Genomic DNA, 26,513 nt, shown 5'->3' on the forward strand with positions numbered 1-26,513 from the left:
TCCATTTATCCGGGTAACGTTGGAGGAATGCCTCCGAGAAGAACAATTTTGTCAGTCGTCATCGGGCAGCCGTGTCGGTGAGACGCGTACCCCAAAACGCCACCGTTTGGGCTGCACCTCCGGCGACTGACAAGGATTTGGTGAAGGGGCTGGAATCGAAGTAAATGAGTATTGATTTTGCTAAAAAAATCTTAAAAGTCATAGAAAAATTATCGGAAATGGCAACTTCTTTGGATGATCCGGAGCTTCCGGATGACCACTTGCTGGTCTTAAGGGATCAATGGGTAGTCCTTGAAAATGATTTTGCCCTCATATTTCTATTCAAAAAATGAACACTGTTCCGGATGTCATCCCGGAGGACCTGTTAGTTGCCACCTGGGGTCAATGAGTGAGTGATTAAAAATAGTCGCATCTTACTGGGGCAAATTGGAAGAATCGACCAGTTCTCCGGGTGTTCCAGAACTTCCGGAAGACGACTGAGGTCACAGAGATCAATGAGTGGTAAGACAGAGAAAAAAAAAATAGATGAGAAACAAGACCCTTAGATCATTTCAAAAAGATTGATACCCTTATTGCTGGGGTTCCATCCAAAATGCTTATGACCTTTCTCAACTCCTCTGGGAACCTGTTCTGACGGGCACAAGAAGGTGAGGTGCACAGCGAGGCAGGTGGATCGACCACCTGGAGGACGATTTACGGCGACGTGCAGCCATGAACCGAGCTGGGCCTTAGTATGAAAGAATAAAATAAATAAATGATACCCATCATGCTTGGAATCTATTGGAAAGTGTTTCCCATTTTCTTAAGCTCCTTATAAATAAAAAAATATTTGTATGAGAAAAATCTTACATGAGGGGAGGGGGTGTTGAAAACCCAGAAAATTTGTTTACGTAATTAGTGTACGGCCCCTTTCCTCGAATTGTGTTTTTCCAGTGGTGAAAGGGGCGGAAAATACAAAAAATAATATAAAAAAGAATAAAATAAAAACAAACTCATCAGATTTCGACTCGACTAAAGACGTCATTACTGTTCAGGTCGAAATACGTATAGTTGTAAAGAATGCAAAGTAACGGAATTAAATAATTCATAACAAGTGAAAACATTCCACCAAATAAGCACACAATTTTCTTTTCATCGGATTTGTTGAATAACGTTTTGGCAATTCATATTTTTTGCGGAATTTATTGCCTCTTCAAATTGGAATTTTCGACCAAAAGATATTAGAGGGAGACATAATTTTTAAAAATTATTCGCATTGGCTTTATTTATTAACTTCGTCACTGCAAATGAAATGAAAAGTCACTCTTTCTGTAGTTGAAAGTTACTATTTGATCCGTTTTTTCGCCAGTGTTGGTCATTAAAGTCACTATTTTGAGCAGCACACGGTGTAAAAAATGGATTATTATCGAAGTTTCATGTACCTCTGATTTTTTTTCACAGAAAGTTAGGCAAGGTCATTAGAAATGAGGTACGGGATGTTTCGGCGATTTTTTGAAAAAAGTTATTTTTATTGTTTTCTTCTCTAATATACCGTACAAAAAGTCAATTGATAACCCAAAATTGGACCAATCATTGTAAATTACCCTCAAAAATGATTATATACACATTTGAAGCCTTTTTGCCTTTCTCGTATCTATATAGTTAACCTATCTTGACACGAGTATAAAATATTGAAAAACATTTTTAAAGTTCAAGCGTTCTTAAAGTATTTTTAGTGTTTTTAGTCTTAGTGTTAGTGTTTTTATTATACAATAATCTATCTCTGGCATCTATATTGTTCTCTGATGAATATGATGACATTTTTATCAGATGACCTGCCCACTGGAGTGCGCCGTATTTTATGATATTCAAAATGTTTTCTCCTTTGATGATGGATTTTGATTGTAATTCATGCGTATGAGCCACATGTCTTTTTTTGGCCTCTTACCGAGCACGTTTCATGTCCGTAATTGCCCACCCGAAGAATTGAGAAATTATAAAAAGCGAATTTCGTTTCCATCTGAATTATTTTTCTTCACCTGTATTGTACGAGACCTAACTTAGTCTTAAAACTGGTTATGTACGCCATTCAAAGCAGACATAACCCTATTTAAAGCAGACATTCTCCACAGGAAACGTCATTGCCAGTGTTTACAGCATTGGTAGTGTTTGTTAGCATTTCAAAGGTTAATTTTGTTTATACATCTTCAAACATATCCCCTTTACTTTCTTAGCACAAACAATACTAAGCTTATCTCTGTCTCTGCATGTAACCATGTACTTCATCTTGGTAGAGCTTAAGCATATGCTCCTAGGTTTTGCAGATGAAATTAAGCTACTTATGAAACGATCGCAGAGTAGTGGTGGAGAAAATAAGAGGATGTACAGGAGATGATTGGAAGCGTTGAAGAAATAGTTCCCATTGGAATGCTTGTAAAATGGGATAATGATCCCTAGTAACATTGTTGTAGCTACTTATGTATAACGGTTTCATAGCACACATAAAGAGTAAATCGCCATCTTCAAGAACATTATAAAATCATAATTATTACTTGGGGCAAAAAGGGTTTTTTACAGCTTACCAGATTAATGCTCATAAAAGTATGAATGACCCACACAAATATGGAATCAATCAAATGTGTTTGTTCGATATAACTCCATCCAATAATTTATTTCTATCATGAAGCGTGGTAATTATAAAAAGCAGGCCAGTAAGGTTTTGGGGTTTTCAAGCAAAATGTGCTTCGAACAATATTCGGTAAGGTTATTGTACATGGTATATACCACACAAATGATGAGACACTGTATCTAGAGGACAATATGAACCTTTTAAATTATAGCAGACTGACGATGGGCTGGTCTCATAGTGCGAATGTCGGATGAAAGAAATGTGCATTCAATAGAGAACCATATTTGGGCTGGAAAAAGATGATAATCTCTAAAAAAAAATGAAAATAACTAAAAAAAAAATAAAAACACAGTTTAGGAAGGCTTGAATTACAGAAATTGATATTTTTCAAATATTTAGATCTATTTCAAGATAGATTTTCTACTCAAAAAAGTCTACAAATGTGTACATTTTCAATTTTGAGGATTAATTACAACGATTGATCCTTTATTGGGTTATCAATTGACTTTTTGTACGGTATATTAGAGAAGAAAACAATAAAAATCACTTTTTCAAAAAATCGCCGATGAAATATTTTAAAACACCCCGTACCTCATTTCTAATGACCTTGCCTAACTTACTGTAAAAAAAAAGAGGTACATGAAACTTCGATAATAATCCATTTTTTTACACCGTGCAGCATTGACCGCTACCAGCCCTTTTAAAAAACGAAATAGTATGTGTAATGTGACCAGCAAACGTCCTGCGAAATGCGGGACGCCTATCTGGTTTGCGTCACTGGCTAGAAAATGGATTCTGCAAAGGTGCATTTCGCATAGATTTTGGCCAAAAAAAAATTGGAAAAATATTTGTAATACATTTGTAAAACGAATTTAAAAAATGCAGTTTCCCGTGAAATGCGGGACGTCTGGCCACATTAAGTCTGTGAATTGAAAGGGATTGAGAAAATCTTCGACTCAAGGAAAGGTATCGATTGTAGGATAACTGTTACGGTTCTTCGTCTCATAGTTGCCATATTCATTCTATCAAAATCAAAGAACTAAATCAGTTTGATTTGTTGTGTTTTTTTTTTTCAGCTGTGAGCATATACACATACATGTTAAGGAACAGATGAAATTGGTGCATTATTTCTTTCGAGGTGAGATGGATTTGGGACCAGTGAGTTGGAAATGGAAACACATCCCTTTATTTTTAATCAAAATGGTCGCGGTTTTGCTAATCTAAACTATACGCCAAAACATCACAAGACTGTCAATACATAAAGCATTTGGTGCGATTTAGCAGGACCCTTGCCAAAAGTATTACGACATTTCCTATGTTATGTAAAAATACCATACGAATTAAAACACAGGACTTTTATTCATTTTACAACCTGCATGCAGTTTATAAACTCTTTTCAGAATTATTTCCTATCTACATGATTGTCCTACGCAAAAAACTGCTTCAATTCAAAGAAAGAGTAATTATAGCCTTCATATACACTTCATGTTCCCCACTTATCTCCATCTAAAATCGGACATTTTTAGGCGCCAACATCGGCTTGATTGATAAAAACCTCCGCACGTTATACACGTGCCTTGTTCTTTCTGACGACCATGGACTGTTTAACTGACCATGACATGCATTTTGCCCGTGTCCATGCGGCACCAGATACCGAAGCACCTGGTGGGGAGGGTGAATTTCCACGATTTGATTCCTGCTCGGTTGTTGCACGAAATCAGAACACACAAAACTGTCGCCCAACCAGTCCGCCGAACTGCGCGTCATGATGTCGCCACCGTTTTATAGCTTCTCACCGCAACAATAGACCCGCATGCACACCGCCGCTGGGCCGGATATGGGAGCTGTGGGCCTGAGAATACAGCCCGCGCGTGTTGTACATTCACCTTTAAAACCTAATGTCCATTACTATTATTATTTCTGTTTCGCAATACGGTTGCTGCGCTCCAATCCAAACTCGAATCCATCAAAAAACGAGTTGTCCGGGCGTTGTCTGTCCTCATAGTAGGCGCAGTACCATCGGAGCAAGCTCTCGGCGACTCTTCCCTCATTTGCGTATTGTTAGCTGCCATAGGCTCAACTAGGAGTTGGAAGACGTAGGTCGAACTAATTTTTTGGGGACAGATTGGAAAATGCAATTCTTCTGAATCAATTTCAAAGCACCTACAAATGTCAATAGGTTACACAACTTCTAAAAAAGGGGACACACAAACCCTCGTCATCCATGCCTATGGTTTCCGTTTATAATAGTCGCGTGGTGGTGTCGAATATGGTCACCCGGTTAATTTATTATCAAGCTAAATTGAATTAAACCACCACCTTTTCTGGTCGGGGCCGTTGCCACAAGTCCGCACTCCAACCCGTGGCTTGTGCTACTACAATACTGCATGAATATTGTTCTGAAAAGGTCCACCTGTAGAAGAGGTAGGTATAATTTATCGTCCGGTAAGCGCGGAAGGTTCTTCTCTATGCCTACAACAATGTGAACAGCCAGCGCCAGCGGGTAGCGGATTATCATCATACGTTTCGTTGCCAGAATCTTCCAACGATGCCGCGCGCAATTCTGGTGCCTATATTTCCGTTTCGTTGAATGCAACTGATACTTTGTGGTGCTGCGAAATGAATCGGAAATGTTTGAACGAAACCCTCTCGCTATAATGATGTTGACGCTTCTTTCACGTCCAGATGGAGGATGATGGGGTGAAAAGGAAATCTTCTATTTGAACGAATTGCTAGTTTTCTTTGAAGTTGCATCTTCAAATGGCATGCGATTTTTTTTAGATATCGCGTTCGTTTTTAAAAAATCAAACGGATAGTGCTATTTTTTTTAGTAGATTTAGAGTAAGATTTACCAAACGTCTTAGATTTAAAGGCAGTAGGGCTGCAGGGATTATGTCCAAGGGCTTGACGATCCCTCTCCAGGCCATCTGCGAGTTGTGGTGCCTGCCTAGGATGTGGTGGGGTTTGATAGTGGGCTCTGTTAAACTTCTATAAAAAGCTGCATGTATCCGCAATAGACTGGCCCAGGAAACCAAAAGTTGTCTAATTCCACGGGGCACCCCCCAGGATTGTGTCTTTGGGTGAGAAAATCAATCTCTGAAAATTTCAGCTCAATCGCTTGTTGCATAAGCTGGCGCATTTGATTTGAAGTTTGTATGGGGATTTCAGCCAAAATGTATAGGAAAATACACCTCCGTCACTCATTTGATCTGGAAATTGGTTCTGGTTGCTCGATTGACCTCAGAATTGCAAAAACGGCAGTTGGTATGCTATAGAACAATTTCACAGAACATTGTATGATGATTAAATGAACTTTTATATAGGTTTCGGCTGATGCGATTCGATCAAAAAACCCAAAAATACACAAATCAGCTCCTAATAAATCAGCCGAAAATTATATAAAAGTTCATTTGATCATCTTGGATTGTTCTGTGAAATTGTTCTGTAGCATACCAACTGCCGTTTTTGCAATTCTGAGGTCAATCGAGCAATCAGAACCAATTTCCAGATCGAATGAGTGACGGATGTGTATTTACTATACATTTTGGCTGAAATCCCCATACAAACTTCAAATCAAATGCGCCAGCTTATGCAACAAGCGATTGAGCTGAAATTTTCAGAGATTGATTTTCTCACCCAAAGACACAATTCTGGGGGGTGCCCCGTGGAATTCAACAACATTTTTTTCTCCCCATAGTAATCTGGGCCAGTCTAATCCGCAAGTAGGCTCCGCCAAAGCGACCGTGTGCCGCTCAAAGCGCACAAGCCCAAGGTCTAGGGTGAAACTCGCTAGCTCACGGATCAGGTATCTGAGGGTCGTTTATCGACTGTTCCACCTCATACACACTCTAAACAGCAGTCTTTACCTCGAAGCAGGAGTTCAATAAAGTTAACCTCCCACGGATGTTGCGAGCGATTGAAGAACAAAGAAGAATCAGAACACAGGAGGGAAGATAATTGTCTTGCTACCACTGGATCACTCGAAAGGCGAGGCATGATGGTTCCTTGGTGAACCCGGGGACGCATACAAAACAAAGTTTGTGAAAGACTCACGATTCAAGGGCTGCACTTCCTAATAATCAACTACCATGGTTTTCTACATACTAATTAACAATGTTTATTAAAGACGTCACATAGGGTATACTTGCTGTTAGCTATTTGTTTGCCGGATCCGGATCTGGGGTCTCGATGATCGGTGCGAAAGCTTTCGATGGTAGACAGTAGTTGGTAGGCTGGTCCTCGTGGTATCGTTCGTGGTATTCGGGAAACATGGGCCGGAAGTTCGTGGAAGGCCGGACGGAGGGTTTACTTCGATGAGTGGGGTTATGCACACCGCACTCGGAGCTTGGTGGTCCTGGCATTATGGCGGATTCACGTTTTCGTGAGACGGATTGCAATGGCAGAAGTTGAACGGGCTCACAGCGGCGTCGAGAGCGAAGAATGGCCGGAATTGTATCCATCGGCCAGCTTACCGTGCTGAAGTCGACTGCCGTACTGTAGCCGAGATTAATCGTGCCACCAGGTTCCACCGTTGCCGAACATGAAAAGAGATCACAAGAAAAAGGCCCCTTAAACGGACCTGTGCACCCAGAATTAATACCCTGTGACGTCCTATTCTAACCCTATTCTTTCCACTTTTTGTTTTGTTCATTTTACCTTTTTCTTATTGTTTTTAACATGTGTTTTTGTGGACAACCTTTTTGTTCGTTGTACTATCGTCCTTGACTAGAATTTTAACACATTAATCATACACAGTTTTAACAAAATCTAACAAACACTAACCCTCTTTTTGATCGTCTCAAATTACTAACACTTCCTTTTAACGATCGGACTTTCAAACTGGACCTGAACTATAGAAAAGAACAACATTAAACAATAAGCTTTCACAAAACAGAGGTTCTAAAATCTAACCTCGAAACGAAAATTACACACGCGCGCACTTCGACTCCGTTCGAGAATCACAGTTAGAAAGGAAGGTTTCTCATCGAATCCTCCGTCTTTTATATGAAAAGCCGTTTCTTCGAAACTTACACATATATGTATTCTGACGACACACCCTATTCTACCTGCGCTCCATCTGTGAGTAGGCATTAAAGCTACAGGGGTGTTGATGTTTTACCCACACTCAAACTGCTTGATATTCAATACTGTCAATTTAGGGTACGCATGAAAGCGGAACAAACATTCACTCACTGTATTGTTTACAGCGGTTGAGTGATCGCCGTTCCTTTTTTCAGGGGCATGTTCAGGGGAAGGCAAAATTAGGGACTTGTGGTGGAGCCAACAAGCAAAATTGGAACCAAACGGTTACAAGGGTTAGGTGGGACGCTAAACAGACCTGACACGGCGGCCCTCCGATGAAACAGGAGGTTTTCGCAGGCCCAATAAGTCGCTTTTAAAAACAACCATTACCAATGACATAGAAGATAATACGACTCGATACAATTGGCAACGACCTAGGTGATGAATAAAGGATCACGATTGGAAGGACATGGAATTGCAAGTCGGTAGGCTTCGCAGGTTACGACAGGATAATCTACGATGAATTACTTCCCGGCAACATCGACGTCGTAGCGCTGCAGAAAATCTGCTGGACAGGACAGAAAGTGTCAGGAAGAGCGGGCATCGAGCGGCTACCTTCTACCAAAGCTGTGGAACCATCAACGAGCTGGGAAGCGGCTTCATAAGGATGGGCAAGATGCGCCAAAGCGTGATTGGGTGGCAGCCAATCAACGCAAGGATGTGCGAGCTGAGGATAAAAGGCCGTTTCTTCAACTATAGCATCATTAACGTGCACTGCCCACACGAAAGGAGACCCGGCAATGAGAAAGCTAAGCGTTCTATGCACAGCTGGAGCAGACACTCAGGTAGGAAAGGAGGAAATGTATAGATCGGTCATCGGACCGGATAGTCTGTATACCGCATCGAACGACAACGGCCAACGATGCATAAACTTTGCAGTCTCCCGCGGAATGGTAGACCGAAGCACTTGCTTTCCCTGCAAGAATATCCACATGGAAATCACCCTGCCACATGGAAATCACCTAATCAAGAAATGGAAAACCAAATCGACCTCGTTACAATCGACGATAAATTCTTCTCCGAATTTACGAACGTCCGCACTTACCGCAGTACGAATATTGAATCCGACCACTACCTCGTAGCAGTATGTCTGCGCTCAAAACTCTCGACGGTGTACACCACGCGTCGGAGTCGTCCACCGCGGCTACAAGACGGTAGACTAGCCCAAGACTACGCGCAGCAGCTGGAAGTGACACTCCCAACGGAAGAGCAGCTAAGCGCAGCGTCTCTTGATTTCTTCTTGATTCGATCCGCCATTGGAAGCACCGCAGCCGCTGCACTAGGCACGAGAAACGACTGGTATGACGCCGAATGTTAGCAGTTAGTTGAGGAGAAGAATGCAGCATGGGCCGAGATTCTTCAACACCGCACGAGAGCGAACCAGGCACGATACAAACGGGTGCGAAACAGACAAAACTTGATTTTCGGAGGAAAAAGCGCCAGCAGGAAGATTGAGACCGTGATGAGACGGAGCAACTGTACCCCGCTAATAACGCTCGAGTGTTGTATGAGAAGTTAAATCTTTCACGTAAGGACCACGTACCACAGCCCGATATGAGTAAGGACATATACGGGAACCTTCTTACAAACGAGCGTGAGCACTATGAAGTACTACGAGGAGCACCTGAATGGCGATGTGGCAAACAACGGTGGCGGTATGGTAATGAACCTAGGAGCACGCGCGCAGGACAAGCGACTTCCGGCTCAGGAAATCGATGAGGAGATCGGCCGGCTAAAGAACAACAAAGCCCCTGGAGTTTACCAACCACCAGGAGAGCTGTTTAAATACGGTGGTGAGGCGCTAGAGCGCTGCACTGGGTTATTACCAATATTTGAGAGGAGGAAGTTTTGCCGCAGGAGTGGATAGAAGGTGCCGTGTGTCCCATCTTCAAAAAGAGCGATAAGCTAGATTGTAGCAACTACCGCACAATCACATTGTTGAACGCCTCCTACAAGGTTCTCTCTCAAATTTTATGCCGCCGACTAACATCAATTGCAAGAGATTTATGGGTGAACGCTCTACCACAGATCAGGTGTTCGCCGTACGTCAGGTATTGCAGAAATTCCGCGAATACAAAGAGCCTACACGTCATCTATTTATCGACTTCAAAGCCGTATATGATACAATCGATCGGGACCAGCTATGGCAACTAATGCACGGAAACGGATTTCCAGATAAACTGATACGGTTGATCAAAGCAACGAGGGATTGGGTGATGTGCGTAGTTCGAGTTATAGGGGCATTCTCGAGTCCCTTCGAAACGCGCAGAGGGCTACGGCGAGGTGATGGTCTTTCGTGTATGTTATTTAACATCACTTTGGAGGGAGTAATACGAAGAGCAGGGATTGACACGAGTGGTACGATTTTCACGAAGTCCGTCCAGTTAGTTGGTTTCGCCAACGACATTGATATTATGGCACACATCTTTGAGAGGATGGAGGAAGCCTACATGAGACTGAAAAGCGAAGCTAAACGGATTGGCGAAGTACATGATTGGAAGAGGCTCAAGAGAGGACAATGTAAGCCACACACCACGAGTTTGCATTGGTGGTGACGAAATCGAGGTGGTTGAAGAATTCATGTACTTGGACTCACTGGTGACCTCCGATAACGATACCAGCAGAGAAATTCGGAAACGAATCATGGCAGGAAATCGTACATACTTTGGACTTCGCAAAACGCTTTGATCGAATAGAGTTTGCCGCCGTACCAAACTGACTATCTACAAAACGCATCTATCAGACCGGTAGTTCTCTACGGACACGAGACCTGGACGATGCTTGTGGAGGACCAACGCGCACTGGGAGTTTTTGAAAGGAAAGTGCTGCGTATCATCTATGGTAAGTGGAGGAGGCGAATGAACCACGAGTTGCATCAGCTGTTGGGAAAACCACATATCGTTCAAACCGGGGTTGAAAAGGGGCTGTTTTGTATATTAAAAATTTGACTATAGGTATTATAGCTCATACAAAATATGATTATATGAAGAAACATGAACGTAGCTGGAATGGTAGGGACTGAAGTAGGGATTTTTTTTTTATATTAACCTTAATTCCATGAATAAACTATTTTCTTTAGAACATGTCTACAAACTTCTCGCTTCAAGTACTTTTCCATGAAAGTCTGTTTCCTCTTTTCTCTTCCATGTGATTTCTTGATCGATTGTCAATTGAGCTGTTGCATTTGAGACAACATCTTCAGATTTGCTATTTATATCAATCCAATGTGGTTCCAAAATTGATGAAACACTCACTTCACTCATTCGACACATGAAAGCGTAACCTCACCGCCATAGTTTGGGTCAGAGTGTAATTAAGAGTTGCGACATGTGTCGCATTTGACAGGCTCCTGCTCGTTTGCAATGCGATTTTGTATGAGAATGACAGATGAATTTTGTTCCAATTCTGACAGTGTCGCCACTCTTAATTACATACACTCTGGTTTGGGTGCATAACAAGGATGGCAGAATTCGCTCTTAATATATATTAACGACGATAGACAAGAAGCCTAAAGTTTTTTCGATCATAACAAGACATGAAAAAAAATTGCTCATCACCTGATACAAATGCGAAAAATAGAAGGGCAGAGAAATATTTCCCCCAACGACGTTGTGATAAAACGGTTCGTTCTAGTACAATTGCCATTGAGGACCATGTGTAAAACAAGTAGAAATGCATCATCAGAACCGATGTCCTTACAATTGGAGGTTTTGTAAAGGAATTTATCTTGCAGAATATCCCCCTATAATCCATTAATTTCGTAACGCAAAAATCGACCATTTTCAACCCTCTCCTCCAACCCTCCTTCAAACTTCTTATATCAATTATTTTAAAATTGTGTATGGATTGCCACACTTATGTGATTAACAACTTCAGCACAACCAAATTGTTAGTTGTGACCACGGCGACCCCTTCCAGCTTCCAGAGGAAATCTCCCAAATTATCTTTAAATTTTTAATATTCAGATAATTTAAAATTTTAGACATTTTTGCCTTTCTCGTACACCAAGGTGTAACGAAAAGGCTATATATTCACTTCTAAGACGATTTTGTGATCGGCAAAATCCGCACAGCCATGTGCCCAGCAGAATAAAAACTGTGCAAATCTCGGTAAAAGGTGAACAAATGGCTGAGATCCCGGTAAAATAATGAAGTGTATAACCCATTTTGCAGTACTTATGCTTATCCTTATTTGCTTCCAACTGGTTGCATTTATTGGGAAATTCTGTTTCCTATTGAAGCATTGTTTCGTATTGATAATTTTATGGATCGGACAATGGACTCAAAAGAAATAAAGGCAATCATAATATTTTTTGAAAAAAAAAAAAAAAAATGGTCTAGCTATTTTATTGGCACCTATTCTCAACCATCAAGTTGCATTCAAATGAGAATCCTGTCTTATCATTTCATATTGAAAATTAACTGAATCGGACTATGGACTCAAAAGTTTTGGCAAAAATGCTATTTTTCCATATTACCGTGCGGGACCGAAACCCGTACAGCACCGAAATCCGTCCACCTCATAAGATATCAATAAATTAAAGGAGGTTAAAGGTAATTAATGAAGTAATAATTAATCTTATCTTGTTCGGATACTTGACAGTAAGCTTTTAAGATATAGAATTGGAAAGAAGGCTTTGAAATTAAAACAAGAAAAATCAAAAACAAATCTCCACCCACCAAACGCGGAGTTTGTGCCGCCATTTTGTTTTCAGGTAGAGCATAATTGCACCAAAAGTAACTGTGTTTTATTTGCTAATTGCAAATCATTACATAAGATAAGCGGGAAGCGGGAAGATAATCGAAGGGATCGCTTCTCAAGGTGCGTATCGAACTATTTACAATGGTAGTTTGTCCATCAGACTGTTTCAATTTAAATATTTATTTAAGAAATAGCTGTACGAATTTTGATCCTTTGATTCGAAATCCGTCCACGGTGGACGGATTTCGAGTCAGGAGTAGTAGATTTAATTCATTATTTTATCATGTTTTTCGTAGTTTTTAATGAGTAAATCTGAAACACTTCAAGAATAGAAGCCTTCATGCGCCTGTGGCAATGACAAACGTTTTATTTACATTCGATTTCTATTTTCTAATGACTTTTTTATATACTAAGGTGCTTAAGTGTACGGATTTCGATGCTCCACGGTACACCAGAAAGTCACTGATTCCGCTAAGTGAATCAATGTTTTTCTCAAATAAATTGTGACTTCACCACTGCAAATAAAATAAAACATAAGTTTTTTGTTGTTTAATTGCAAATTTGATTTTTTTGTAGTCATTCGATTATCCGGAGTGAAAATAAAATCGGTACTCCGGATAATCGAGTCCGACCTGTACTAGGCGAACCTGCCCGATCTCGCTCGGGTTTTATTCTTGATCTGTCATTTTTAATTTTCAGTTGATCGAAGCGTCGCACTCTAGATAGATTTCAGTCCGAGCTTGATGACAGTCTTTGGAACTCATGAAACCGTTGTATTTGAATAATTGCCCCACTTTTCTCGTTAAGGGCCAATTTCTTCACCTCCGCTTAACTCTTAAGCGATGCTTACCCATACGTTTAAACCTGGTTTAGCGCCTAAGCGGAGGTGAAGAAATTGGCCCTAAATTGATCAGTTCTTAGTATGTACAAACACAGCGGATGCCAAAACGAATTAATAAGTGAGAAAATCTTGAAAATCAGTCCAACCGTTCGTGAGTTATATTGCATCAAAGGAAATGAAAACTCATTTTTATATATAGAGAGATGTGTTTCAAGTAGTTTTAAACGGCGTTTTTTTTCCTGTTTGTTCGAGAATTAAGCTTTAAACAATGTTTAATTTTAGCAGGCATGCTTCAGTAAATAGTCCAACAGATGCTCTAGGTTTTCCAGATTATCCTGGAGTTTAGATTGTTTGGTCTTCCAGGTAAGCTACACCTGATATGGAACCGAAGTTAACTGTTTATGTCCATTGTCCATACAGGCTCACAGAGCCCAAGGGTATTATTTACAATTCAGTTTTGCCCTACGCAATTGTTCCAGGCACTTCAAATTGTTCTGGAACTCTCATCGTCGGTCGATAGTCATTAGAGTGGGGCGTCATGGTCATTTTTTCAAATCAATGGTTTTTCGAAGCCATTCTGGATCCCGAACAACTGTGTAGAATTTGGGACCGATTGGTTGCTTCCTCGCTTTCCGCATCGCGTTTGAAGTTTGTATGGAAATTAGTATGGGAGAACGTATATTTTTGCATTTCTACTACTAGAGGTTTCAGTTCATCGTAAACCAAGTGGCACATTACGTTAAAGTATAACCCAAAGTATGCTGAAAAACTTTGCTGAAGAAGGCACGTTGCTGGAACGTCCACGAAAAAAGTTATAACGCTTCGAAGATTGAGTGTTCAAACCATATGCAAAAAATCATTTATTCTGCCAGCACTGCCGAACTACGTGGAGCAATAATTTAACTGAGTGTTATTTCAAAATAATTGATTTTATAGGACTTTGGAGCTAATGGGAGATATTCGGAATGATTTCACAAAGTAAAAATTCCGACTAGAAGGAAAATGGGTTTTGCCCTCTGACAATTACAGGTTGTCCGGTAGTGCTGGCAGAAACATTGATTTCTTGCATATGGTTTAAACAATCAATTTTCGAAATGTAATAACATTTTTTGTAGACCTTCCAGCTGCGTACCTTCTTCGGCAAAGTCTTTCGGCATCTTCCAGGCTATATGCTCACGTATTGAGTCACGTGATTGATGATAAATTGAAGACGCTAAGAGCAAAACTGTAAGAAAGAACATTTTCCCATACTAATCTCCATGTAAACTTGAAACGCGATGCGGCATGCGAGGTCGCAATCAATCGAGCCCATATTTTGCACAGTTGATTGGGGTCCCAAAACGATTCAGAAAAACCTTGATCTCACTTGATCGGACGAAGTTTTAGTTTTCCCATACAACTGCGCCCCACTCTAATAGTCATCTACATCTGGTTAAACCGTTAGCATTGCATCATGGCTATAATGTTCAAAAGATATGATTTAGAATACAAATATGCCATAAAAGGATGTTTTAGATCAATTACTCCCAGCATGCATACTATCATGGGTTGCACAGCTATTTTGAACTGTTGAAGCAGGATCTGTTTGGTTCTAATCTATTTGATTCTTATTCCACATTGAATCACTTGTCATAAGATGAGTTAGTACTATCCAATTTATTTCCATCACATGATTGTAATTTTACAAACACGTGTATTGGCCTCAACAGAGAGGCCGTCTTCAATATCGCGAACATTCTTCATTAGGGACCCCAAGCACTTTGATTAATTTTTTATTGCATCTTGAAGTACAAGCTAGTGAAGTAATTCGTGAAATTTTTGAAACCGATCAATTTCTTTAAGACTGACCATTCCCAGAGCTTCTTACAAACTTGGATTGAAAAGCCGCGTTGGAACAGGGGTTTACAATCCAAAATCAATGTTTGTATGGAGTCCTGGGTCCCTCCTTAGCCGTTAGCCTCATGATATACGAATGCAAAAATGGTAACTTGGCTTAGAACTCTCGCAGTTAATAACTGTGGAAAGTGCTTAATGAACACCAAGCAGCGAGGCGGCTCTGTCCCAGTGTGGGGATGTAATGCCAATAAGAAGAAGAAGAAGATGGAGCCCTGGAGATGTTTGGTCCAGAAGGAATTGGTCAGCTAAAAAAAATCCTTTTTTCTTTCCCGGACCGCGCTTCAAGATGCAACCAAAAACTAGTTTGTGGTCCCTTATGATCGGTAGGGGAGAAATGTTTGAGAAGAATTGGAACGCGACTCTGTATTTCGAAAGTTTGATTGGAGTCTGAAGATGTTTGGTCCAGAAGGAATTGATCGGTTTTGAAAAAAAAACTATTTTTTCGCGGACCGCGCTTCAAGATGCTTGAATTTGATTGACTGCCTGTAGTTGCGCTACTCCATTATGATTAGATCAGCTTGATCAGTTTGCTTGGGACTAGCACTCATCTTCAATGTACACGTACTGGTGATCTCATTTGTTAGGTCACACTGGCGCCTGCCACGTCAGAATGCACGTCAATGTAGGGAAGGGGGAGGAAATTATTACGCAATCACTCACCCACTGCCAGCCGAATATACCTCTGCACTTGCCTTATGCGGAATTTGTTGGAATTTTTGGATTAGGTTCGAGGGGCATAGGTTCGTCTTGGTTAACGAGTTGCTAATGTGACAGATAGAAGAAAGCAACTGATAGATTTTATTATTGGATGTAGGAAACGAGTTTTTTCGTTCATTTCCAATTCTAGCAGTTACTACAAGAATAGTCAAGTTGATAGTATAAGCATAGAAATGGAAATGGTATGAAGGTCCATTTCCAGTTCCAGCGATTGCTGGAACATGAGAAATATAGAGAAAGACACAAAGTAGGAGAATGGAACAGACCTGGGATTGAACCTACGACCTCCTACGTGTGAGGCAGTAGCAGTAGCCATATGACTACCAAGCCCGTATCTTTTGCGGACCGCGCTTCAAGATGCAACCAAAAATTAACTGAATTTTGTTGTTCCTTAAGATTGGGACTAAAGAGTTTTTGGAAAAAATAGAACTAGAATGTGGTTTTGCAATCTGAAACGAAAGTTTGTTTGGAGTCCTGGAGATGTTTAGTCCAGAAGGAATTAATCAATTTTGAATAATATATTTAACTAGCTTTATGTACCCGGCCTTGCTCGGAGTTGCCAGTTTAATTCGCAGTTTTTTTCACCATCGGAATTGGAATAGGTCAAAAGGATAATTGTGTTTTCTTATTGATATTTCATCATTTGATTAAAAGAAGGTAGATTACATTTGAAAACATTGACTGATTTTGAAAATGGGATCAAACCCAAAATCGCTTTATTCCGGGCAAACGTCTATTTCTAAAGAAGGAAAAACATACACCGATGCCTTATTCCGGAAAAACGTCTATTTTAAAGAAATGATCACATTTACCGTCCAGAAGGAAACACTTTAATCATTGCTTTTCTCTGGGCAAACCATGATTTCGATGAAGTGTTGAGTTGATCGATCCCTGTCATCTTCGCCTTCTTAAGAAAAGAATGTGTTTTCAAAATTTGGTTAAGATCGGCCAAGTGTTACAGAAGTTATGCTGGAACATTGGATCATTGCATACCTTGCTTTTATTTATTAATCTTGAATCATTATCATATAATTATCATACCTTTTAAAATTTGGAATAAAGGTTACTCGATTATGGATCACTATGCAATTTGATCATTCATAATCATCAATCATTAATCATATCGATCGTTAATCATTAACCATACACATAGTGTGTCAACATTTAATCACGATCGGTAATCGTTAATCATAATCCAACGGTTTTTTCATCTATTATTCATAATCGTTAATTATTGTCAAAAATGAATTTAATCATTAATCATTATCAGTCATCATTTTCAAAAATTATAATTCATTAATCATAATCTTTAATCATAGAGTTGAATGATTTAATCATTTAATCTGCTTAGAATTGGTCCTGGGGTCAGGAGTTACACTGAATTGCCCGTTTTCTAAAGACAACCGCTTTCCCTTTACCCTTCCTCTTTTCTCAACGGCCATTTCACCCCCTTTGTTATCTTCTCCTAGGGATAGAAAATGTGTGTACCAAATTTGGTTGAAATCGGTACAGGGGTTCAGAAGTTACACTAAATTGCCCGTTTTCTGAACAATACCCTCCCTTCAGACCCCTACCCCTTATCCAAATTTCCTCCCGTACGATCGGCTCCTCATAGTGAATATGTGTACAAAATTTGATTGAAATCGGTCCTGGGGTTGGGAGTTACACTGGGTTGCTCGTTTTCCAAAGACAACACCTCCCCTATACCCTCCCTTTTTTCCAATGACCATCCCATCCCCTTTGTTATCTTTTCCTTATGATGTAGAATGTGTACCAAATTTGGTTGAAATCGGTACAGGGGTTCATGATTTACTTTGAATTGCCTGTTTTCTAAACAAACCCTCCCTCCAGACCCCTCCCCTTTCCCAAATCCCTCCCATATGATTACCTCCTCGTAGTGAATATGTGTACAAAATTTGGTTGAAATCGGTCCTGGGAGTTGAAAGTTACACAGAATTGTTCGTTTTCTGAACAAAACCCCTCCCACCACCCTCCCCTTTTCTACATGACCATCCCACCCCTTTGTTAACTTCCTCTGAGGATAGAGAATGTCTGTACCAAATTTGGTTGAAATCGGTCCTGGGAGTTGAAAGTTACACAGAATTGTTCGTTTTCTGAACAAAACCCCTCCCACCACCCCTCCCCCTTTTCTACATGACCATCCCACCCCTTTGTTAACTTCCTCTGAGGATAGAGAATGTCTGTACCAAATTTGGTTGAAATCGGTCCTGGGAGTTGAAAGTTACACAGAATTGTTCGTTTCTGAACAAAACCCTCCCACCACCCTCCCCCTTTCTACATGACCATCCCACCCTTTGTTAACTTCCTCTGAGGATAGAGAATGTCTGTACCAAATTTGGTTGAAATCGGCCAAGTGGTTCAGAAGTAGTTAGCGAACATACATACATAGATTGGTTTTTATATATATAGATTTTCCCGTACCGTACCGTCACAATGCTAAATGCGCCCAGAAGTTCGACATACCGTCGTGAATCTTCAGGAAAAGGAGAAGCCACTTTTTGGAGACACTCTTTGAAATACACCTTCACGTATGTCTCGAACTTTTGTCATCCAGTGTGATTTCGTAAACTTCTTGTTGCATGTACAACTTTCGGACACGGCTTTTTGCGGCCGTATTCTATTTCTCTGCACGGTTTGAGGACTTATGACCCTTAAACGTTCGTAATCCAGCATGAGTTTTGGTATTCTGCATGAAAGTCTTGCTCACATGCATCTTTTTGGTCTCGTCCTAAACTGAGGCGTTCGGTTTCCGTTTAAGGATATACTGGTGTTTTTTAATAATGCACTGAAATTTTTACTTTTTGCAGTGTTTCTTCACTGCAACCCAAAGGAATGTTTCTATATTAACTCTCATAACACACATAAAACGGCTTGTGCAAAACTAATTTTTGTCCAAATCAGCTCATATTTTCAAAGAATTCGGTGACGTGGATCAAAATCATTATTAATGTCTTTATTTAAGAGATTTACAGCCCTAGTTTGGTTCATTTCTAGAGGAGCTAAATCGATTTTTTTGACAGTGGTGAAGATCGATCGGTAGATTAAACCAAAACTAGTTTCAAGAACGCTCTCTAGTTCGCCATCCGAAAACACAATTCCAGAGTGCTCGTTTCACTCCACATTCCCCACCTGACGATGGCAATGGAAGATAGAGGTTTCGTGCTCGCGTCATAAAATTAATACACGCAGATTGTGGTTACTTTGTAGTCGTGTTTCTCGCACAGAAGCACGTTCAAATAAAAAGTATGCAATGTTTTATGACTTTTTTTAAATTATAGAAAGTGAGAAAAGAATATTGCACAAAGAGCGATTGAGTGATGGGTGGCAAGCGGTGCGGAGTAGGTACAGGTGCTACATGTGGATAAGGGGATGTAAGAAGCCACCCTCACATCGATTGTGCGGTTGCTGTTGTCGTCGTTGGCTGGTGGGTGGGCAGCTGATGGCTTCGACTCAATTCCGTTACGGGGCGGTGGCGTGAGTGTGTGATTTCGTGGAATTAGTGCCGTGCCATGGCGCTGCTGGCCGGCTGCTGACCAGAGGAGATTGAAAATAGCAAAACGACCTTTTTGTAGAATATAAGTAGAATAAGGTATGTATGGGAGTATGTAGATTCCTTGCTTGCATGGAATGATGGTCGCACGCGATTCAATGCTGGAAGCCCAAAGTTTATGACGCTGGGTGTACCAAACTAATCCTACTCGACCGGGGCCCAGTTTCAGAAAAAAAAGTTTACTGCCTTCGTCTGATTGAAGCCAAACCGGATGGCAAAGAGGAAGTGTATTAAGTAGACACTGTTGAGCTTTGTGCCGTGCGATGTGAGTGGCGGTGGGTTTGCACTACAGAAGAGTTTATTTTATTATAGAAGGCGCCTCTAATGCTAATGGGATGAAGTGATTCTTGGAAGTATCCAATGCGAATTTCTAATACTTTCAATATCCATACATTCTTGGTTGAAAACATAATTTCTTGAACTAGAACCATGGGTCTTCCAGATTTCTTGGTGGAATTCACAATAGGTTCTTTTTTCATTCGAACTAAGTGAAGGAAAGGAATTTATTTATAATGTGCAGTATGTCCCATAAATAATCTTATGTTTTCGACGCATATCAAAACTTTTGAATTTGAGTTAGACGTGTAAGCTTATTCAAAAAGTAACATATTTATGAGCATGATCTCGATCGGTTTGTCCACTTCGTAGCCTTGTGGTTGGTGTCGACAAGCATTCTTTTGCTATGTGACACGGAGCGTGGGTTTGATTTCCACCTCACTCGCTGATATCTTCGTGATGAGATGCTATCTGTGTATAATTTAGTGTATAGTATAGTGTAGACGGGATTGCCCATGTAAATTGAATCGTATTTTCAGTGGAAGTCGATTCCCCAGAGAAATTAAAACTAATCTATTTTCAGTTGTAATTCAAACGAATTCTCATTAAAATTAAATCGAATTTCCCATGGATATGCAAACATTTTTCCGGCGGAGATTCAAATTAATTTCCTTTGGAAATTCCGACGAATTTCTGTTGGAGTTTAATGAAGTTTTAATTCTGAATAAAGCAAACTTTATTTTACAACATAGGTTATCTACCAATAATAATTGTTTTACGATGGCCCGAAAAAAAAATCTTAGACAGTTTTCCTTTAACCTCATACTCAAATTATCTTAATCGAATCAATTCCGATCCGATTCGATCCGGTTTGACGTCGATAACGCAACAACTCATTTCCATTCGCACCCCAACAGTCAGTCGGTTCCAGATGTCTAGAATAGCCAAGTGCTGCTGCTGGCTGCAGCAACCACTTCGTCACAACTTCTCTCGTTTTCTGTTTGATTTCCAGAGCACATGCTGCTGCCGACTTATGGTTTCGCCCGGCGCACAGAGCATCGATGTTTATGTTCCGTCGCACGTTCGTTCCCCGGTTCCCTGTAACTAAATATCATCTGGCCTCGGAGCTCCGGTTGGCGACGCCGGGGTTTATGTTCGTTTGTCGATCGAAGCCGCTGGAGCCAGCAGCAACGCATCATCGGATTTCAACGGCGACGACGACGACGGGGACGAAAACGACGTCGAAGACTCATCGAAAGTCGGGTCAAATTAAAAATAAAACCAGCACCGACGGATCGGCCCTCGGCTCGAAGCTGTTGCACAAGAGAGACAGTGGAAGGCATTTTACTGCGGGTCATTTCGCTTCGTTTCGATGGGGAGCCCCGTGCTTTTGCGGATATTCGTTTCGTCGGCGGGAATTGGTTTGGCGAAAATAAAAATTTATCATTTTATTACTTTCAATATAATGAAAAGCGAGAAATGGTCAGATGGACACTGGTGTTGCTAGTTGAGGTCTTTGAAGGGTTTAGTGAGTTCCTAAAAGGCTTTTTAGGCTTTCTACACATCGAATTATTTAATTATCCGTTTAAATGCAGAACGATTTGAAAAATCGGATTAATCCTTAGAAAACAACATTTTCAGTAATTCTAAACAACCTTTACTCTATATTTTTTTTCAGAAAGGTAATTCTTTTACACTGATTTTTTTAAAGGCGGGAAAAGTCTTATTTTGGTTTGTCCCCAGGCTCACCTACAAGACAAAATGGTTCAACACAAAAATTACACAATCTTATTCGTAGGATTTTCGTTTTGTTTGCGACTATAAATAACCTGCGACAATTTGACCAGCCCTTCATATAAAAATAGCTGTCATACGTTAGAGTAAAACTTAAACATAATTGTTTCAATATGATACATAGTAAATAGTATTATTAATTTCGCTAACATAAAGCTGCCGACTCAATAGCTAAAATACAAAACATACTCGATTCATTAGAATTTCGTTTGAATCAAAATACGCAAAGCCAACCCAGAGGTCGAGTCCACTCTGGTAATGATCATAATAGGTACTATAGAATCTATTGAGACATATAACCCCTATTTCCACCTATGTCTAAGCCGAACGCTTGCATACCCTGTTCGGTCAATATGGTTCTGCTCGCTTGCTTGCCCGCACCCCTCAACCTTGAGCGAACTCGATTCCATTGAGCCTACATGGAATAACTTAACCCTGTACGTACCCTACCCCTCATAAACAGCAGGGCAGCTACATGGGCAGAGGAAGATGGTTGATAGGGCCGAACTCACCTGTGACACCTGTTGCGAGCTGGCGGTGTTGGTGGAACCGACGAGAAGGCCCGCGGAGGTGGTCGTGTTTGCCTGCGTCGCCACACTCGGGTACGAATACTCGAGTGGGTTTGTCATGGCCATCAGCGAGTTGAGGATTTCCGGCGTCCTGGGCGTGGTGCAAACTCCGCCATCGATGCCCAACAGCGGCGGTACGGTCAGGCTGAGGTTGGAGTTGTACATTTTTTGTTTTGTTTTGTCTTTTCGTTGTAAAACAGTAATAAATTATGAACAAAGGTATTGAATTTTATTTGAAGTCTCTTTCGTTGATGCTCCTTTCACTAGCAGCTCACTCGTATATTGCATTCACGAATTAAGAAAGGTAGTATACGGCGTTTTATTATTACTCTCAAGTTGCGTTAAAAGCGATACTTTAAAATTAACAAAAAATAATCACAGATTGGATTCTTCTTCTTCTCCTTTTCAAATATTTTGGTCCAGTAATTCTGCACCAAAACGATGACGAAGTTGTTGAAGTCGGATTGACAGCATTCAATGTAAAAATAATCAGCTCTCAAACATGAAATTATTAAAACTTCTATAGATTAAACGTAGTTAAATAGATACTCTTGCAGTAAGAAAATCACAATCGATTGAATTCTGGCTCGGGTCGGCCTTATTACGAACAAAGCAAGCGCGCACCGGGGCTCAAGGTTAAAGTTTAATGGAGGTAGTCACCGCCGACTGCGTTTGGTGGCGAGCTTTCGGAGGTGCGCGACGGCGTTCGCGCTCTTCTTGCCCGGAGCGCGATTGGGATGATAATTTATGGGTTTGTTTGGTCGGTTCTCGGATCCTGAGGCTGGCTGATTGTGGCACGCTGCTTCTGGGTGGCGCGGCGCAAGCACACAAACGCGCGTAACGTTGATTAATAAAATGCGATCTCAACCGTTGCCGTCGTCGTCGTGGAGATGCAACTTGTGGAGGCTGGAATGGGAAATAAATGAAGAGCAATAAGTGAAATTGAAATCGGATTGGGTTGATGGGATGGTATTTGAAATACTTCTGGAAGGGTCGGAGGGTCTATTAGGGCAGATGGGATAGGCTAGAAACGTGGGAGCATTCAGTGATTCGCATAACTCCGTTGATAGTATATGAATATCCATTCTATTCTCTGACTTTTCTTAGTATATTAATAAATTGAGACGAAATCGGTTCCTCGTAACCGATAAGAACGCAAACTCTAAAAAGGTGTTAAAATTAAGATTTAGACTGAACTTCTGTGTCTTTTTTAATCTTTTTGAATAATTTTCATTTTAACATGTACCTAGACTGGAACCCCAAAACTATAAGACCGCATGTGACAGTGACATGTGAACAGCATCAAATAGAGTGATGCATATCACTCCATTTGGTGATGTTTGTTTCCTTACCGCAAGGACACTATAAGGAAATCGGACCTTTAAGAGGTTGGGATACTATGGGCAACCGCCACCTCACTAATTGTTACACTAAGCTTTTTTGATATGGTATTCATTTTTCTCTAAGGGTGCAATTGGATTTCTTAGGGGTATGTATTGAGATTATAACACATCTTGAATCTATGATAATGACTGAGCTTAAATCCAAAATTTCATGAATTTTTGTGCACGGGAACTATTTTAAATCAATTTCACAAAACATAATTATTTTGCATATTGAACACCCTTGACTTGATTTTACTACGCGCACACAGTAAAAAATAGGCACGTCCTTGTAAACTGTTGTGCATTTGAATTTGCACTATTTTATAATCCAGTCAATATCAATAGATGAGCTAGTCGCATTCAAAGACCATCACTTCCATGCAAAGTGCATAATATTTTGATTAAAAAATGACAGAATAAAAAAAATCATCTAAATCTAGATTCGAACAACATGCCATCGCTTGAAAGTCCTGCATCTTACCTTAACTCCATCTCACACTTCGAAATACCTCTTGAATAGAGCAGAACAGATGAAACGAACTGTCATCTATTTATAGAAGTACACCAATAATGCTCATCTTTCAAATCAATAGTCGTGCACCTGTGAATTCAATAGCATAGCACTTCCAAATCTAGTGGAGACATGATTTGTGCTGATCAAAGTGTTAATCATTTTCACTTCCATTGAGGAGCACTTTGATGTAAGATGTAAGATGTTTTGGAATGGTCTGTGTTCAACGCACTTCTGAAAGGTGTGACAGGACTTCAAGATCGAAGGAATATCACTTTCAGTTATAGTATAGTGATTGTAAAGTTGGACATTCAATTTTCAAGATATTATAAAACCAATTTTTTTTCAAAAAAATCATTTTGGTGTCACCGCAATAATTTTTTACCCTATGAATCAATATGGTCGAAACTCAGGTGTGGTTAAATTTAAGTTATACCTGAGCTCTGGTCAAATTTTCATCAAAATTGGTTCACACGCAATCGAGATGTAGATCTCCAAAGTTGACCATTTTGTATGAAAACGGCTAGTGGGCTTTTTATTATGCCGGTCACTGTAGATAGAACAGTTGAATTGAGCGTGTTGATTTTTTACCGTGCAGATCTATTAACCGGTGTGCTAACTGTCAAAAGGGGCGTGCACTTATACGTAAGCAATTTTTCTGGGTTTCTCGACTCCCATGTAAGATTTTTCCCATACAAATCATTTTTCTTCATATGGTGCGTAAGAAAATGACAGACCCTCTCTCCCCCCATAAGTGCTTACGTAATATGTGTACGACCCCAAACAGTGAAATATCCAAATACTTTAAAAATTGATTTTAAATATCAAAATTAGTAGTCTACTTCTTCTTCTTATTGGCATTAACATCCCCACACTGGGACATAGCCGCCTCGCAGCTTAGTGTTCATTAAGCACTTCCACAGTTATTAACTGCGAGGTTTCTAAGCCAGGTTACCATTTTTGCATTCGTATATCATGAGGCTAACACGATGATACTTTTATGCCCAGGGAAGTCGAGACAATTTCCAATCCGAAAATTGCCTAGACCGGCACCGGGAATCGAACCCAGCCACCCTCAGCATGGTCTTGCTTTGTAGCCACGCGTCTTACCGCACGGCTAAGGAGGGCCCAGTAGTCTACGAGTGTGAAAAAATTTGTTGTAGCTCAGAGAAAGATTTTATTTTATTTATCATCAGACTAAGGCCGGAGTGGCCTGTGCTGCACATAAAAGACTTCTCTATTCAGCTCGGTCCATGGCTGCACTTCACCAACCACGCAGTCTGCGGAGGGTCCGCAAGTCGTCCTCCACCTGATCGATCCACCTTGCCCGCTGTGCACCTCGCCATTTTGTTCCCGTCGGATCGTTGTCGAGAACCATTTTCACCGGATTACTGTCCGACATTCTGGATACGTGCCCGGCCCACCGCAGTCTTCCGATTTTGGCGATGTGAACGATGGATGGTTCTCCCAACAGCTGATGCAACTCGTGGTTCATTCGCCTCCTCCACGTACCGTCCGGAGAAAGATGTTCTTTCGAATTAATAAAAAAAAACTCAACATGTTTTTCAGAATGCAAAACCCAATTTCTGCTAAAAATTTGCAGTGTTACGAATGTATTTGAAATTTGAAATGATAATAACGTCTTTTTTGGCCATTAGGCCGAATGAGAAGTAAGAAGCAAAACGTGAGAAATAAGAAGTTTCCTTCTTTCATCTTCCTTTTCTCCCTTCATTGTGCTTTGCTGTTTCTTCTTCGCTCTATTTTCTTTTTTCTTCTTCCTTCTTACTTTTTTTCTTTCTTTAATTTTCCTTCTTCCTTCTGTTTTCTTCTTTATTTTTCCTTCTTCTAGGGCTGTTAGCGATCAATGCCGCTCAAAATAGTGGCTTAAGTGACCAACACTGGCGAAAAAAGGTACCACATAATGACTTTCAGCTGCAGAAAAAGTGACCAAATAGTAACTTTTAATTTCATTTACAAAGACAAAAATAAACTTTTATATGAAGTTAACACGGCCGATATAAATAATTTCCAAAAATTATGTCTCCCCCTGATATCTATTATCCGAAAATTTCAATTTGAAAGGGCAGTAAGTCCCGCAAAAAAATTTGAATTGCCAAAAAAGTATTCAACAAATTCGATGAAAAGAAAATTAGGTGCTTATTTAGTGAAATATCTTCATCTGTCATGAACCATTCAATTCCATTACTTTGTAATCTTTAAAGTATACGTATTTCGACCTCAACAGTAATCACGTCTTCAGTCTCTCAAGTCGAATCAAGTATGAGACACTGGCCAAAGTTTACAAAGTTAGGAAACTTAATGGAATAGCTCGTCTTATGACAAGTGAAATCTGATGAGTTTGTTTTATTTCATTCTTATTGTTTTTATATTTATCTTCTTCTATTTTTATAATTATATTTTTTTTTATTTTTATACGCAGTGCTGCAGAATAACAGGGATTTCAACAATGTTTGTTCTCTCATATGGCCCTCTGCTAATCTTCAGTTTCTATTCATTTCACACTTGCCGCTCGCTTGCGGTATCAATCAAATCTTCATTCCT

The 26,513-nt window shown here is 40.3% G+C and overlaps 1 protein-coding gene and 1 long non-coding RNA gene across 2 annotated transcripts in view; both read right to left on the reverse strand.

Moving 5' to 3' along the window:
• The window catches only part of LOC134226830 (activating transcription factor 3-like), a 59,181-nt gene extending 36,223 nt beyond the window's left edge, over nt 1-22,958 (reverse strand). Inside the window, exon 1 of the mRNA XM_062707853.1 lies at nt 21,999-22,958. Coding sequence (XP_062563837.1) covers nt 21,999-22,220 — 222 coding nt within the window. The 5' untranslated portion in view covers nt 22,221-22,958. The remainder of the gene's footprint in view (nt 1-21,998) is intronic.
• Nucleotides 6,906-7,558, reverse strand: LOC134226831 (uncharacterized). The gene is made up of 3 exons (XR_009983566.1): nt 7,391-7,558; nt 7,265-7,333; nt 6,906-7,187 (listed from the first exon to the last, which is right to left on the reverse strand). It is a non-coding gene; the product is annotated as an uncharacterized LOC134226831 (long non-coding RNA).
• Nucleotides 22,959-26,513: the final 3,555 nt, after the last annotated feature.

This window comes from Armigeres subalbatus, chromosome 3 (genome assembly GCF_024139115.2).
Source record: "Armigeres subalbatus isolate Guangzhou_Male chromosome 3, GZ_Asu_2, whole genome shotgun sequence".
NCBI classification, from domain to species: Eukaryota; Metazoa; Arthropoda; class Insecta; order Diptera; family Culicidae; genus Armigeres; species Armigeres subalbatus.